The sequence below is a fragment of the Microtus ochrogaster genome, unplaced genomic scaffold (assembly GCF_000317375.1).
Source record: "Microtus ochrogaster isolate Prairie Vole_2 unplaced genomic scaffold, MicOch1.0 UNK15, whole genome shotgun sequence".
Taxonomy (NCBI): domain Eukaryota; kingdom Metazoa; phylum Chordata; class Mammalia; order Rodentia; family Cricetidae; genus Microtus; species Microtus ochrogaster.
Genome location: NW_004949113.1, coordinates 4710230 through 4725202, shown reverse-complemented (window position 1 = coordinate 4725202; position 14973 = coordinate 4710230). Strand labels below are relative to the sequence as shown.

The window sequence follows — 14973 nt, the reverse complement described above, 5'->3', positions numbered from 1 at the left end:
GTGTCCAAGGCAACCTGGCAGACGAACTGCAGAGATGATTGAGCACAAACTAGCCACAAACGCTGATCAACACTGAGAAGGAAGGGACCGCAGGATCCACGAGCTGCAGGGCCCTTGGTAAGCCTGGAAGGTCTCCAGAACTCTTTCTCTTTCAAACTACCTGAACTAGTGACAGTGACGGTGGCCTGTGGAGAAGGCGTGGTCCTGGCTAGTCTCAGTCAATGCCTGCTGGCCATTCAGTCAAAAGCTTTAGAAGGCTGCTATTTCTCTGAAGAAGGGCCCCACAGGCTGCCAGCATCCAGTTCTATCCACCTCTGTAGGCTCAGAGTTGTCACTCTCTGAGACCAGGGTTGGGGCAGACTCGTGGTGATGCACGGTGGCTCTTCCGAGTCCCCACAAGCCAGGTATAGAGGGAAAGAACAACCCCATGGGATGTGGTCAAGAAAAGCAACAGGCCAGGTAGGGTGACTCTCAAGAATGCGGCAGAAGGACCTCTGCAATTGGGACGAGGGCAGGATAGCACCTACAGTCTCCTGGGGCCATATTCTCCTGACAGGAGCTTCTGTTTATGATATGCCTCGTACATGCAATGCTCTGTGCCGAAGCTTTACAGCCGTGGGTCCACTTATCTTCACAGGAGGTCCGTGACGTGGGAACTAGTGAGCCCGTTAGAAAGCAGGAAACCAAGGTATCAGTAGTCAGGTCACTTGCTCAGTATCACTGAGCAGTGTACTGTCAATCATGCCAACTGGGGCGGTCTCCTGAACCTACAGAAGCTGCAGCAGGACAGGCAGCATTGGGGTCCCCTGGCAGCATTGGGGTCCCCTGCCCACACTGAGCTCTCCAGACCAGCCAGCAGTCTTTCTGCTCCCGTTCCTGGGCAGCTGGGTGGCATCAGTCCAGGCAGCTCCATGTGGAAGGTACCCCTTTCCCATCTCCTGTCTTGCTGGAAGCTCCACAGATCCAGGAGCTTAAAGCTGAGTAGATTTCGTCAGGCTACTTGACAAAGCAATCAAGGTTTGGGGCAATCGCACCTCTGGGGCTTTGCCATGGCCAGCCTTGTTCACTTGAGTAATGTGTTATGTGGTGAAGGCCACCGGGCCCCCTGACACCTTCCTGTGAATGACATCTCATGCCTGGAACACACCCTCACCCGGATCCAGCTCAGCTCCCCGCGAGAGGGGCAGTATGAGAGACCATGTACCATGAGCTCTAAGGCAGCTAGGCCAGGATGGGAAGCCTTGGCCAGGGATGGGTCCCAGGCCCTGGGAGACTTGTACATTACTTGAAGGGTCAGACACTACTCAGCTCTCACAGATTGCTGCATGGAGGAGGGTGATTTTGAGTTTCTCGTTCTCATGAAAAAACAAGCCTTGATTTTTTTTTTTTAAGTGAAAACTTTAGATTTTGGACATTCATTCAAAGTCTTTGAAACTCTGAAATGAGTCAAACAAGACATGCTGGGCCTTTCTAGGATTGCCCCAGCTCTTGGGGGTTAGCATAGGAGCTAGGACGACTGAGTGGAAGGGGAAGAGTGGGCCAGAGCTCTGGGAAACTTGGGCTTGTCCCTGCTCTATCTGCCCTCTCCCACATATGGGATGGGCACGTAGTCCAGGGCTTACTACTGAATTGTCCGGCCCCTCCCCAGGTTCCAGGTACTGGGTATCTGGAAGGAATCTGTGCCTTTGTGTAGACAGCAAGTGCCTCAGGTAGGAAAAAGGCCTTGAGTTGGTCTGGGGTTGGCTTCTGGGGACAAGTGTCTGGACAAGTTTGCCTACTGAAGTCTCTCCATTCTCCTGTGTCTATGATTGAAAGATCCTTCTCGTCCAATCACAATCAGTTGTTCAAAACCACAAAGAACATTTGACTAAATTGTCACTGGTTCTGGGGGAGGCGGGAACCAACCAATCAACCAACCAGAAAAAAACCAAAGACAACATAGTAATGGTTTGTTTCTTTTTAAATAAACTAAATTATTGCTTTTGCTGTGTTGTTTTATTGGCTTTTTGTTGCTGTTGTTCTAGAGGGCAAACCCAAGGCCAAACATAAGCTATGCAAGAGCTCTAGCACTGAGCTACATCTTAAGTATGTTTTTCAAAACAAAATCAAAAGATAGCAACGCCGTTGCTATGCACACTTTTATCCCTAGGACACCATCAGGGAGGATGCTATGATTGACATGAGGCCATAAACTTCCCTGTTGTCTTGCAGCGGGTGCCTTATTTCTTTCACCAACATGCTCTCTCTCCTATTCACTAACCACCTACAGACACACGGGGCCCCCCGAAGAACCCCACTTGGAGGTTGCAGACAAGACAGAAACTCGGGACCAGGTTTGAAGGCACGCATGGCTTGCTGCCCTCTGCTGGACTTGCTAAGGCTCCAGGAAGAACAGCCTGGTTGGAAAAGGATGAACAGATTTTGTGGTCTGCTTTGATGAATGCGTCCAGAATTTTGTTTTCAGAAATATCAAGCAGAGAAACACTAGTTAACATAGGGCATCAAAACGCTGGTGGAGGTGAGGAATAACCCCGTCAACCTGGGAACCTTTAAGATCTTTGGCCGTCTCTGCTTCTCACTCTGAGAGCTAAGCCCCAAATGGTTTCTCCATCCACCTTTCTACCTGGGGAGAGGGGTCTGCCAAAGCTGGCTCTCACAGTAACCTGGCACCTTGTAAACAAAGTGGTGGTCACACGGAGTTCTACGTTGCCAAGTCAATCTTGGCCCAGGGCTCCAAGGCCAAGTGCAGGAATGTGTATGCCTATCTTATCAATGCCAGATCTCCTCTTAAGTGAAGGGTGAAGTCTGTGTCCATGTCAGTGTCACGTGGACCACTCCAACTGGGGCCACTAGATCTCAGTAAGTCCCACTCTCTGGAAGGTTTGTGGCTTTGTGGCAATGGTGTAGACGGGCTCGTGAGAGCCAATGGCAGCACAGGTAGGAGAAACTTTACCCATACAAATAGAGGTACTGAGCCCTCCAGCCTGGTCCTTTGCCTAGGTTATGGTCACTTATTCTAAGTTCTGTGGAGTTTTTGGGGTCCCTATTACAGCACAGGAGGGGGTGTCTCTCCTTATCTCCCTCCTATCTCACTCAATACACTTAATGGTCAGACTACATCCCAGACTCCAAAATCAGCATCGTCAGAGATGGGACCAAGAGACTGGCCTCTGTAACTTCCTCCAGGTGGTTCTGAATGCAGCTTCCATCCACTGATGGGCTGGCCTGTTCTCAAGTCACACCAGGAGGGGCCTGGGCCTCAGTGAGTTAACTCTTAGCTGCCAGGCTGATGGGCTCCATGTAGCAGGATTGCTTGGAAGGCTGGGAGAGAGCAAAGCACCCACTGGGTCAGCTGGAAGCCGGGTGTTTAAGTTAAACCCTGTCACTTCCTGGGACCAGATACTGGGCATTGGGATCCCTCCAAAAGAAAATATATCGGGAAAGACGGGGGTTGGCTTCAAGGTTCTGCTGCCTCAGAGCAGATCAGAGCCCCAAATGAAGGGGAAATCTGGGGTGAGGCGGGGGGAGTTTAATGATGGGAAGGATGGCCTGTGCCTGCGTCTAGTATCAGTAAGGCAGGCAGCTATCTCATCTTCACCGTCTCTACAGACACAGCCCTGCTGCCGCACTGGGAATGGTAGGAAACCAAGGCCAACACCAGGAAATTGGTTGCTAGAGTGAAGCTGGGTAAAGGGCAAGGTTGCTTTGGAGAATTTGGAGTGTGCAATCCCCTAGGGTGTGGCTGGCAGCCCGCACCTTCACACAGAGCTGAGGCTGCTGGGTGGCATCTATAGCCTGGGTCAGGGGACACAGGGGCTGCTCGTTAGAATGACTTTTGACAGGTAGCCCCTCTCTTCTCCTCTCTGGCTTTTGATCCTCAGGCCCAGCAGCAACCTGAGAAATCTGAGATGTGAATGCAGGGCAAAGGAGAAGGGCAAACAGGTCCTGGCTATGCCCTTTGCCAAAATGCCTAATTGGCATGGCTGGATGTGCGGTGTTCCCGAGAAGGGGAGGTGAGAGCACAGTGGCTATCCACCCTCCCACCAAGCAGCTAGTGCTGTGCACACGTGTGTGCTTAAAGCTGCAAGGCCATGATGCTTTAAATCAAACAAACAAAAACAAACTCAGATACTTCTCTAGGCTCCAGGGATGCTAGGTGCTCAGAGCTCAGGGGCCAGAGAAGCAGCAGCTGTGCCCGGGAACTGGGTCACATCTACACAAAGGATCCAACTTCATCTCCTCTACCTTCCTCCCTCTCTCCTTTCTCCTTCCGGCTCCTCCTAATTATTTGCTATAACCACCTTTAAGGGGTCACCTACAATAGCTTCAAAACGGACACCACACTTGCTATTGAAACCAGCAGCTCTGTATTGACACCTTCTGCCACTTTCTGTCTCAAGAGTAGACAGCGAGACAAGTTACGTACAAGGACCCTCTGTGCAGTATGTCACGGCGAAGGATGCCGGGAGGTGACAGTGCCCCTGAGCAAGAGAGGGCTGAGCAGCTGTTAGGGGGAGAGAGTTCAGTGACTCGGGAGGAGGTCCCCAAGCGCATTGGGCTGCAGAGAAAAGAGCCTAAGAATGAACGCTATGCTGGTCCTTGGATAAAAATAAAAGAACAAGGTGGGGAGGGGACTGAACATAACTGCCGGGTTTTCTCTCATAAAAATAGATCAGAAAGAAATAGTGCAAAATGTCAGTATTTGAAACTTCTGGGTGGGGAGTTCAAGGTTACTGTTACACAACTGCTTCAAACTCTGAAGTTTTTTTAAATTAACAAAATTTAAATTTGATATATTCTATAGAATGCATTTATTCTAGTAATGAAGACAGCCAGCATCTGGATTGTGCTCACGAGGGAGCAGCATTTCACTTACAATGCGTGCTGAGGAAAGGGAGTCGGGCCTTGAGTCCCTGCAGCCTGGCCAGTTTCTGCCCCAGTCACCATATTGCACCCACGGTCCTGCAGGGCATCTGGACCTGAATGCTGGCATGGAGCCTGGTGAGTTCCCTTTTACTCTAAGCTTCTATGGGCTTTTACAGGTGAACACGGTACTATTTTTATAAGATGACTTTTAAGTTAGTAGGAAGGGGGGGCCCCTTCCTCCCTAGGCTGAGGATCCATGTTCTAAAGCCAGCAGCTCCCACTCCCTAGGCAGAGTTGCTCATGGCAACTTTGGACCTGGAGTCCACTGGGTTTTTATTTTTCCCTTGTTTTGTTTTCTGGCTGTCTCTCCCTCCTCCCTGCCCCAGCTGTTATCAGTGCTGACCCTGCCTCCTGTGGCAAGTGGTCACATACCAGGTGGGGCATGGTGATTGGTCCAGGGGTGACTACCTGATCTAAACCCAGCCTTTCACAACTCCTCATCAGGCTTTTGTTTCCTAGAAATTCTTTTCTCCTGGTCCTGGACCCAGAATGTCAGTAGCTCAGGCCTGCTGACACGGAGTAACTCAGGAACAAAAACCCTGGTTCATTCATATTGGAGTCTGTCATCTCAAAGCCAGCTCCCACAATGCCTTGCCCATTTGGTTTGGCTACAGTCACTTCCTGTGAGTTGGATTCTAATCAAACAGAAACTCACAACTACATGTGAGCAAAAGCCAGGGCTCACACCCTTCACGGTGTTAGGGATGCTGACAACTAGGACACAACGCTGCCACCTACCATGTGACTCCCGCAGGTTCTCTACCTCTCTGAGCCTCAGATGCAGGCCCTGGACTTTTATTTCCTGTTTCCTCAGAGTGATGTCTTGAGGATTGCATCAACCAGTCCTAAGCAGACCAACAACCAGGAAAATGAACACCATAAAAACAACTAATGCTGACTACCCCCAGAAGTCCATGCTTACCAACCATGCTAAACTCGGGAGACAAAGGGGCAGGGCAGACAGCTGCGATCATTTCCTTCTGGGGTCAGACTCTCTCGGGGACCTTACCCAGATTCCTCCCTGCTCCCAAGACCGTCACCAGATGCCACTACAGAAGGATGCAGAAGAGGCAGGGGAGAGAGTCAGGACTTCCACCCCTGAGGGTTCCACACATCCCCTTACATTCCCTGAACAAAGGTCACAGCTTCCAGGTGCCTTTCAACCGTCACCTTTCAGGTGTAGGAGTAGCTTAGTGCCATTCTGGGTTCCACTGCCCCTCAGCCTTTGCTCCAGTGTTGACAGTGGTCCTTTCCTGGTTTCTCTAGCTCTTGTCTGATAAAATCCTGCTCTGTGAAGGACGCTGCCCCACGGTCTCATCTGATATCCCTATTCTACTCTAAGCTTCTACACCCAAGCAGGTTTCTCCAAAACTGCAGACTTCAAACCCAAAGAAATGACCTCTTATAAGAGGGAGGCGGTTGCCTACGTCTGATGGACGAGCGACCTTACACAAAGCACACGGGGCACATCTGGGTTGCAGGAGCTTCCACAGAGCAGCGCAGTGATTTCTGCACACCAGCAAAGATACCTGAGAGTGTATTTATAGAAAGATACAGAGACACGGACAGGCAGCATCTACCTATAGTTACAAAGGTTGCCAGAGAGCCACAAAGTGTATCTGCTGATGGCAAACTCAGGTTTCATACCCTCCGTCATACAATGGTGCCATCTTGGGAAACCATGCTTCTTTATGTGGCTGCTTCTCTCTGTAGCAGTTTCCAAAAGGAGAAGGCTGGCTCCAAGGACAATCCTTAAATACAGGTGCATCCTTTAAAAGCAAAGGGGGGCGCACGGAGGGAGAGGGGAACTTCCACATTGTGCATGGCAGAAAAAAAAAGGTGAGGCAGCAACTCCAGAAAGCACAGCTAAGGGTCTGGGCTGAGGTGTGGAAACACGAGGGCAGGGAGGGCACTGCGATGCAGTCCACCAAAAGCCCCTGGAGCACGTGACAGTCGGTTAAGGGTGAAGTCAGACCGGAATAACACTGAGAGGTAGCAGCTGTTGTCCTCCGGAGCTCTTGAGGGTCTCTGAAGCTTGGCCAGGCAAGGGTGCACTCCCGGAAGAGCAGAAGTGGGGCAGCTGGGCCGAGGGCTCCTGTGGTTTGGGAAGATCTGCGTGGACCCTGCAGCTGGGGTAGCCCAAGGACCCTTCCAAACCCAGAGTCACTTCTTGGGTGAGTTATATAATCCCCACAACATATAAATAAAAGTTTAGTTCTGTGTTTCCATATATCTTCTACATGAAAGCTAGCTAAATATTAGTGGAGTAACAATAATTATTAATAACAATAATTGTCATAATAACAATAATTAATAGAATAATAATGCCTCGAGGCGTGGGGGTGGGTCCTTCATGTGGTGGCCTGCTGGGGCTTAGGGCTGGTAGAAGTGGTGGTAGTGGTGGTGATGTTCGTGATGGTGGTGGTGCTCATGTCTCTGGACGGCCTGCCCAGCCTGGCTCTCATACACCACCAGAGCAGGTAGCTCCCTGACCTGCTCCCGACCCATGACCGTGGCGCCTCCTGCAGCCAGTGGGGCCTGCAGGCCCCGGCAGCTGGCCTGGTTTTCCTTGGGTCGATGCTTGTGCTTCTTGTGCCCCAGGGGTGCCAGGGTGGGGAGGAGGGCTGGGCTGGTGGCCAAGTGGGCAGAGGGGGACACAGTGTGGGTAGTGGGCACAAGTGGGGGCTTGCTTCTTGCACCTCTGGCCCCGTGGCCCATTCCCATGTTCTTGCCCTGGGCCTTGGGGGACCTCACAAAGTGCTTGCTCCCATCCTGAGCACTCCGAAGCCGTTGCTGGAGCTCTGATGCCTTGGCAAATGGGGTATCAAGGAGGTGGAAAGAGCCGGGGTCCACACCTTGGGGCCTCCGGTGTGGGATGTGGGCAGCTTCTGGCTCGTGGGAGCGAGAGCGAGTGGGGTTGGAGATTCGAGGGGGCAGCTCTGACTTCTGGGCCACCGAAGGGGAGCCTAGGAACCAATCCAACAGATACTTCATGAGTGCCCACTGTGTGCACTGGGCTGCCCCGGGGTCCCCAGGTGCCACCACCTCTCTGTCTGAGCTATTGACCCTCCTCCACAGGACAGGGAACCCTCCCGTCTGCTGAGAGGCCAGATGATGACGGATGGGACAATTCTACATGTATAAAGGGAAGTGCATAGGGAACGGAGAAAGCACTCCACACAGAGGGAACAGGGGTGAAACAAGGTCCAGGGGCACAGAGGCTGGCAGTGCAGCACTGTCGTGGACCAAGTGGGTACCGGAGCTGTGGCTGATGCGTGGCCAGAGCTGGGATGGCCTAGGTGGGACCACTTTGGCTGGATTTGAAGCCCCCTCATTCTCCTGGGTTTAGCCCAACTTTGTCCAAGTACTACTTTCATTTTGGAAACATCTTTAATGCAACTGTCTCTGAGAAGAGCCTCTGATATGTCCAGTAAAAAGTTCCACATCTCCCCAGTCCTCAGGGAACAAAGGCCGCTACCCAGCACTGTGTTTTCGGTGGACACCCCGCCCAGCGGTCCCTTACCAGGCCCAAACTGAGACGCGTAGTTCTCTATCCCCGCCAGGTCTAGGTAGTGGTTTCTCCTCTCAATGTTCTCATCCACGCAATGGTGGTAGCAGCCTGGCTGCTCCAGGTGGCTGTCACCCTGGAACCTGTGACAAAAAGTATGTTGACTGGGAAGGCACAGGCCCAACACACAGCTCATTCCGCCCTGTGACTTGGGAGAAGGGGTCCGAGACAGAAACCCCCTGGTCTATGCCTTTGTTTCCCTGATGCCCACCACCTGTCCCATCTGTACCCCAGTCCCACCCTTCTCAAGCCAGCCTTCCACTCAGTCCACTGCCCACCCAACAGCATCCTAGAATGTTCTGTCTGTTCCAAGTTCACATCAAGGACCGGTCCTTCTCCAACTACATCCTTTAGTGCCAGATGTGAATGATCCCACACTTGCCCGAACAGCCGCCTTCCCTCTGTTCATGCAGATGCGACCAAACGACAGATAGCTGCAGATCTATAAGCCCTTACCTACGATTCTGAAAGAAGCCTGCAAATGAAGGTTTTCCGAGCCCACTGAAGAGCCAGGCCATCCTAAGGGATGGGAGGTTTTTGTCTCACTGTTGTGAAGGAATGTGTACATAGTGCCTGGTAGAAACACCAGTTGTGCTAGGTCCCGAGGTGCTGTCCTAACCCCATCTAGAGTCCATAACATGTCAAGAACAGCCAATATATGCTAATCCAAATCACATGCAGAAAATCTGAAGGATTTTTTATATGGAATACAGTGAAGGACTATAGCTAGGGGTTTGTTTGTTGTTGTTGTTTGTTTTCCTGTGTTTTGTTTTTAAATTTAGAGTCTTATTTGTAAATCTGTGCTTCTGAAATAGATCCAGAGCCCCTGCAAAAGACCCAAAATAGAGCCTGCTACTCAAAGTCCTTCAGATGTATGTATCCAGATGGTGCTCAATATATGTTCATGGGCCTGAGGTTGCCGCCTCTGCCTGTGCAAGTCGTACCTGAGAGGGGCTCGCTGCTTCTTCTCCCAGCCACGAAGTTCCTCAGCAGGCTTGGTGTCTGCTCGGGGCCTCGTGCTCTGCAGGTCTGAATCCCAGAAGCCCAAGAAATACTAGTCAGTACCTACCTCTGCTCTGCCTGGGACTGCCTGGCACTATGCCCTCAACAAACAAACAAAACAACAACAACAAGAACAACAAATACCCATCATGCTTCACCATAGCTTTGTGGTGAACTTCGGGTGGGCTTGCCCAGTGAAGATCAAGCTAGGTGCCTGTCCCACTGACCTCTCCAGATTCATAAGCTGCCCTCCAAGGCCTGGACTGCCATCTTCTGTACAACATGTCCCTGTAGCTTCTTGCTACAGTCTCATCTCTATGCCTTTGTTTACACAGGGCCTTCCATCTGCAACCCTCCCACCCCAGTCCGGGGCCTTCTCCTTCAAGGGCCCACCGAAGCCTTAAGTACACTAAGCAACTGTCCAGGGAAGCTGGGACTCCTCCCACCCTCTCCTCCCACCCTCCCAGGCTGACTTGGGTCCTTCCTGTCTTTCCCAAAGTGGGTACCCACTCTGTCACCTCTCACCAGTATGGTTGAAAAGGACACTCCTCTTGCTCTGGCTCCCATCGGGGGCCACAGTGAGCTTCACCCGCAGTGTCTTGCTTGATGTGGGGGAATGGTTCACAGAGGAGTCAACCACCTCATAGATGGTGTGCAGCAAGCTGGTGATGTCCTGTTTGAGAGGAAGCAGACACCCCATGTACTTCAGCCGCAATGTACAGCCACCAACAACCTGAGAGTTGGTGGCTGCCACTATGCTGAAGGCTCCCAGCTCCTTTCCACAGAGCTGGAGGCAGAATGGTGGATTCAGGGAGAGAATAAGAAGTAAGACAGCAAATGGAAGGGAGTTCAGAGCTCAGAGTGACTGTGAGCCACTGCGGTCCTCATCCGGGAGGAGGAGAGTTTAAAAACCAGATCTCAACCCTCCTACGTGACAGGCACCTAGTGATGCTACACACCCCTGTTCTTAGAGGGAAAACCAGAAATGTGATTCTGTCCATACACTGGACTAGATTATGGCCCCACCACTCCTCTGCCGAAGTCATCCCCATGGACATTGTGGCTGGATCAGTGAGTGATGGAGGTGATGGGAGAGAGGTGTGTGGGAACAGATGCTGCTGTTCTGCTCTTGCAGCTCACTTGTCCTCTGCCTGGAAGAAGGCAGATGTCCACAGACTAGGAAGGGAGTATTCACCAGAACCATGGGGGCTGCTGCCTCAGCCCTAAACTCCAGCCTCCAGGATGGAGGAAGATCAATTTCTGTTGCTGAAGCATGAGGTAAGTGTCCCTGGAGACAAACTGATCAGTGAGAAACCTAACCAAATATTTCTGGCCTGAATGGAGATTCCAACGGCGTTCTATGAGGAGGATCTCAGAGACTTCTGACTGGAGTCAGGAAGAGTACCCCTTACTGGGACTTCTGTGCTCCGGTTATCTGTGGTCAGCTGTCTGGGGAACAGCCGCTTGCTTTAAAAACACTCTCCACCAGACACACTCAGCTACTGCCCAGCAATTCTTCATGACCCCAAGAGACTTGGCCTTCTCCTCTCTCCTCCCTTAGGCTGAGGCAGAGACGAATGACCTTAGCGATGCTGTAGCCAGGCATGAACGGTCTATCATGACATAGGCATCCCCGTGAAACATGGTGGACATGCCTCGCTAGGCTGACTCTGAGGCCACTCAGAGAAGCCAGAAATCCAGAATCTTCTGAGAAATATCCCAAATCGTCAACATCGACAACTAACTTAATTCTTAACAAAAGCTTCGGAAAGACCAGACCAGAATATGTGCAGGACAAACTGTATGTGTGTGGGGGGGATCAGTTTGAGACTCAGATTCCAGCTGCTCCCTCCTGGCATGCTCAGCTGTCTGAGCTCCTCTGGTGAGGTCACACAGAACCCCTCTTCCAGTCCTTCCCATGGCTCCGTGAACAGCTCTGCTACATGCTCTAGAGCTACACCATCTTCCAAAGCCATGATGGAGGTCCTGTTTGGTGCCTTCAGCACCGAGCTGAAGAAGCTGCTTTGCCACCATCTTAAAAGCCAGGGTATGGCACACAGAAACAGGCTGCTACTATACTATATAAAGACAATACAGTAAATGTGCGGTCTCAGGGTGGCATATGGGGAGCTGACGGAGTTTTTAGGGGATAAGACCTTGTAGAGAGCCTTCAGGCCATTGAAGACATGCTCCTAAAGGGGACCTGGTCCTTTCTTCTCTCTCTCTCTCTCCTCTTCCTTTCAACTGAAGTGAGCAGTTTTGATTTTCCATGCACACCTGCCAGAATATGCTGCCTTGCCACAGGCTCAAAACAACAGAACCAACCATTGTGCACTGGAGTAAGCCTGTTGCCTTTTAAAGCTGAGTAGCTCAGTATTTGGTACAGTGGCAGAAAGCTGTTGACACAGGTGACCTAACTGCTTCTTATGATTAAGAGCCCAAAGGTTCCCATGTTCATCCCACACCCAGGCTCCATGCAGCAGATGCAGCGAGGCAGGAGCCTGTTTTCCGGGACACACCAAAATCCGTGTGCTCGCACTAGGAAGAAGAGTGGGAGAGCTTTGTACAGCAGGTGTAAAGGGGAGCTTTGTGGCTAGAGATGGAAGAGGAGCCAGGCAGGGTTCTCGACCCAAAGTCAGCATCCTAGCTCCTCAAAAGACACAGCCCAGAGGCTTGCTTCAGGCTATGCTGGGCCACCTGCCTTCCTTGTGGCTTCTTCCTTTCATTACCAAGGACATGAGTAAGAAAGGAGAAAGGAGCATCTGCCCCTGTTGCTTCTTGCAAGGACTCTGAAGGAGGGTCTATGCACAGGAGGTGCCTCACATGTATACAACAGGGAGAAAGGAAGACGGCAGTCACCAAGAGCTGGCCACCTTCACTGTGGCGTGTATGACAAAGACGGCACAGATGGCCTAGCCACCTAGGCTGGCTGAGAAGCCAGTGAGATTTGACTCTGAGCTGCGTATGGAAATTTTGAATGGGAGAAATTCCTGAGAGGGAGGGATCCAGGCTAGAACTGGGAGCATTCAGTGCCATGAAGAGAGTGTACAGTAAGAGAAGAACAGCTATGATATGAGAAAGGCCTGTTCTATGCATACTTAAAGGAAGCCCCCAGAACTGAATTACAGGTGAATGAGTCAATGCATTCCTGTTGCTGTTAGCTGCAACAGGATGAGCTAGGATCCTGCATGCATAGTTAAACATTAGTTAGCCTCCTCTTCCCACCTGGTTCTCAGGCCTCCAAGGTACAGTTTGGGATAGAGGCGGGCTTTGTAAAGCCACATACCCCTCAGAGAGCTTAAAGGTGACTTCCTGCAGATGCTGTGGAGAAGCTAATACTTGTCCCAACCTGACTGGGATAAGGAGATATGGAGGCCAAGCTTTCATTACTCTGGAGACACTGCAGGCCCACACAAAGCCCACCCACCTGGTCTTACATCTCCACACAGGTGCCAAGCACCATCTCTAACAGACCCCTCCTCAAAGTGCAGGCAGGCCTGGGAGGAAGAGGGAAGGATGCTGAGCCTGAGCCCACCTTGGCTTTCCTGGCCCCTGGAATGAAATCTGGGTTGCTTCCAGGGCCTAAGACCCACTACTCTGCAAAGGGGCCAAGGGCCAATCTCCTTCAGTTCTTAACCAGAGATCAGCTAGGCAGGCACACTCCCAGGCCAGCGTGCTGCATGGCTGAGCCAGCTTAGCACTGGGATGTCCCTCCAAGAAGCTGCTCCCTCCTGTCCTGTTAGTGTTTTCTGCTTCATCGGGTTGTCAGAGCAACACATGGAGAGCTGAGACTGTGTCTCCCCTGCTGAGTGCTTAGCCTGGTACACAGCTGTTGCAGAGACAGAGGCATGGAGAAGGTGAGAAGAACTTGGGAGGAGTTGTAGGAGGCTCTGAATGGTGGCAGGACTGAGACCAGTCACAGCCGCTGCTTGCTCTTGTCCTGTGTGGCCTTTGAGGCCCAATGAAGCAATCAAGGGTAGCTGCTAGAGCTTGGGGACGGCAAGAGGAAGGAAGTAGGGACAGATTGTAGGAACCTGGGATTCCTCTCTGGGAAAGCCTTGAACTGTGCCGCTGTTTCCCACCTCTCCCCAGTGGGGTACCCCCAACCCTGGACTGTGAGGTGCTCAGCTGTACTCGTTCTGGCCCTTATCCTCACAGACAGATGCCAGCACACCCTTCAGGATACTCCCAGCAGCCTTCCCTAGCCCTACCCCCCCACCAGGCAGGAGGAGGGGGCAGCAGACTCAGGCTGAGTTCAGCTCTCCAGCTCCTATGCCTGAGGGCTGCCAAGTGGCAGCAAGTACACTTACCTCACGGGTGACTTTGCCATTGTTGTCGAAGTCATACAGAGTGAAAGTCCATTCCTGTCGGCTGTCCTCCTCCACAGAAACATCACACTGAAGCTCCTACAGAAAGACAGTGGCTTGTTTACTTATCAACTACATAATCACCTTACCTTGGGACCAGTGGTTAAGGCCTTGGGCACCTGGCTATTCCCTGACACTGGGAAAGGCAGAAGAACAATGGCTAAGACATGACAGGCAGGGAAAGAGGCCAGAGCCTAAGCAGGGCATACAGGTCTCAGGGCACCAACAACCTCTAATGTTCAAAGACAAAGGAAACACAAGGACTCTGACAGGAGACTGTGGCCTTACAAGGTTCTAAACTTCAACCAAAGGTGAGAGAAGTTTCTGGAAGGAAATAGTGACCAATGACTAGGAAGCCAGGCAAGATCCCAGGATGGGCAACTGAACTGGGCAGCAGCAGGCTGGACGTGAAGAGGTGAAACTCTAGTCTGCCCAGACTCCTCCTGGCACGGCCCCAACAGTTGTACCATCCTGGACAGGTCGCTATGTTTCTGAGGCTTCATTTTCCTTTCATATAAAATACAGAAAATGATTGTATCTGTCCTCTGTTCTGTAAGTTTGTCAGAACACTAAGTCCCTTCCCATGTGGTCCTCCATCGGCTCAGAGTTCCCAGGTCCCCTGCCGCTATGGGGACAGTTGTCATACTTCTACCTCAACTATCCTGCTTCTCTGCCAAGAGCAGCTCTACAGGGCCAGGCTTCAAAGACCCAGAGGTGACCTGATCAATAGGATGGCAGACTCCGTGCCCCAGCTCAGACAGCATGGAGACAGGTCTCACCACAAGAGGAAATGCCGCTAACTGGAGTGTATGTGGCCTCACCACCATCAGGGGAAATGCCTGCTAACTGGAGTGTGCGTGGCCACCACCACCAGGGGAAATGCCTGCTCTCTGGAGTGTGCGTGGCCTCACCACTACCAGGGGAAATGCCTACTAACTGGAGTGTGCGTGGCCTCACCACCACCGGGGGAAATGCCTGCTAACTGGAGTGTGCATGACCTCACCACCAACAGGGAAAATGCCTGCTCTCTGGAGTGTGCGTGGCCTCACCACCACAAGAGGAAATGCCTGCTCTCTGGAGTGTGCGTGGCCTCGCCACCACCAGGGGAAA

At 51.8% G+C, this 14973-nt stretch overlaps 1 protein-coding gene across 2 annotated transcripts in view; it reads right to left on the bottom strand.

Annotated features, from left to right (window-relative positions):
- Nucleotides 1-6447: 6447 nt before the first annotated feature.
- Nkd1 (naked cuticle homolog 1) overlaps nucleotides 6448-14973 on the bottom strand; it is a 66948-nt gene continuing 58422 nt past the window's right edge. For both annotated transcript variants that reach the window (XM_005367041.2, XM_026789189.1), the window contains 5 exons: nucleotides 13807-13902; nucleotides 10022-10169; nucleotides 9439-9523; nucleotides 8450-8577; nucleotides 6448-7892 (listed from right to left, as the gene is read on the bottom strand). In XM_005367041.2, coding sequence (XP_005367098.1) covers nucleotides 7300-7892; nucleotides 8450-8577; nucleotides 9439-9523; nucleotides 10022-10169; nucleotides 13807-13902 — 1050 coding nt within the window. In that variant the 3' untranslated portion in view covers nucleotides 6448-7299. The remainder of the gene's footprint in view (nucleotides 7893-8449; nucleotides 8578-9438; nucleotides 9524-10021; nucleotides 10170-13806; nucleotides 13903-14973) is intronic.